This window comes from Acanthisitta chloris, unplaced genomic scaffold, assembly GCF_000695815.1.
Source record: "Acanthisitta chloris isolate BGI_N310 unplaced genomic scaffold, ASM69581v1 scaffold16146, whole genome shotgun sequence".
In the NCBI taxonomy this organism is placed as follows: Eukaryota; Metazoa; Chordata; class Aves; order Passeriformes; family Acanthisittidae; genus Acanthisitta; species Acanthisitta chloris.
In genome coordinates this window covers 23,416-23,811 of record NW_008679882.1, presented here as the reverse complement: position 1 = coordinate 23,811, position 396 = coordinate 23,416, and the positions used below count along the sequence as shown (strand labels likewise).

Below are 396 nucleotides of genomic sequence, written 5' to 3'. Positions count from 1 at the left end.
GCGCCTTTAAAGCCAAAGAAAAGTGATGCGGTGTCACTCCCCTTTGTGTCAATACCGATTTGTGTTGATCAATAATAATGGCAATAAATATTGGCACGTATCTAAACACCGATAGTTAAATATCACGATCGTGTGCGTGTTTCGTCGCGTGGGAGGTTATCCAAAGCGTTGGGATGAGCTTAGGCCGCGTAAACACCCGTGGGGAATAAAAAGTTGTGACAAATTGTGTTCCCCTTTGCAGTTTCCGTCGGCAGATTTGGGCTCAGAGCTGCAGAAATCCCTCGACAGCGACTCTGACAGTGGCCAGGGCAGCGGTGAGACAGTGTCCCCCGAAGCCCTGGGCCAGGGAGCAGTGTCCCTCGAGGATGGAGGTCTGTCACAGGCCATGCTTTTCCC

General features: G+C 51.3%; 1 protein-coding gene across 1 annotated transcript in view; it reads left to right on the top strand.

Annotated features, from left to right (window-relative positions):
* Positions 1-241: 241 nt before the first annotated feature.
* The window catches only part of CLSPN (claspin), a gene marked incomplete at its 5' end in the record, with an annotated part of 10,847 nt that continues 10,692 nt past the window's right edge, over positions 242-396 (top strand). Inside the window, one exon of the mRNA XM_009077510.1 lies at positions 242-371. Coding sequence (XP_009075758.1) covers positions 242-371 — 130 coding nt within the window. The remainder of the gene's footprint in view (positions 372-396) is intronic.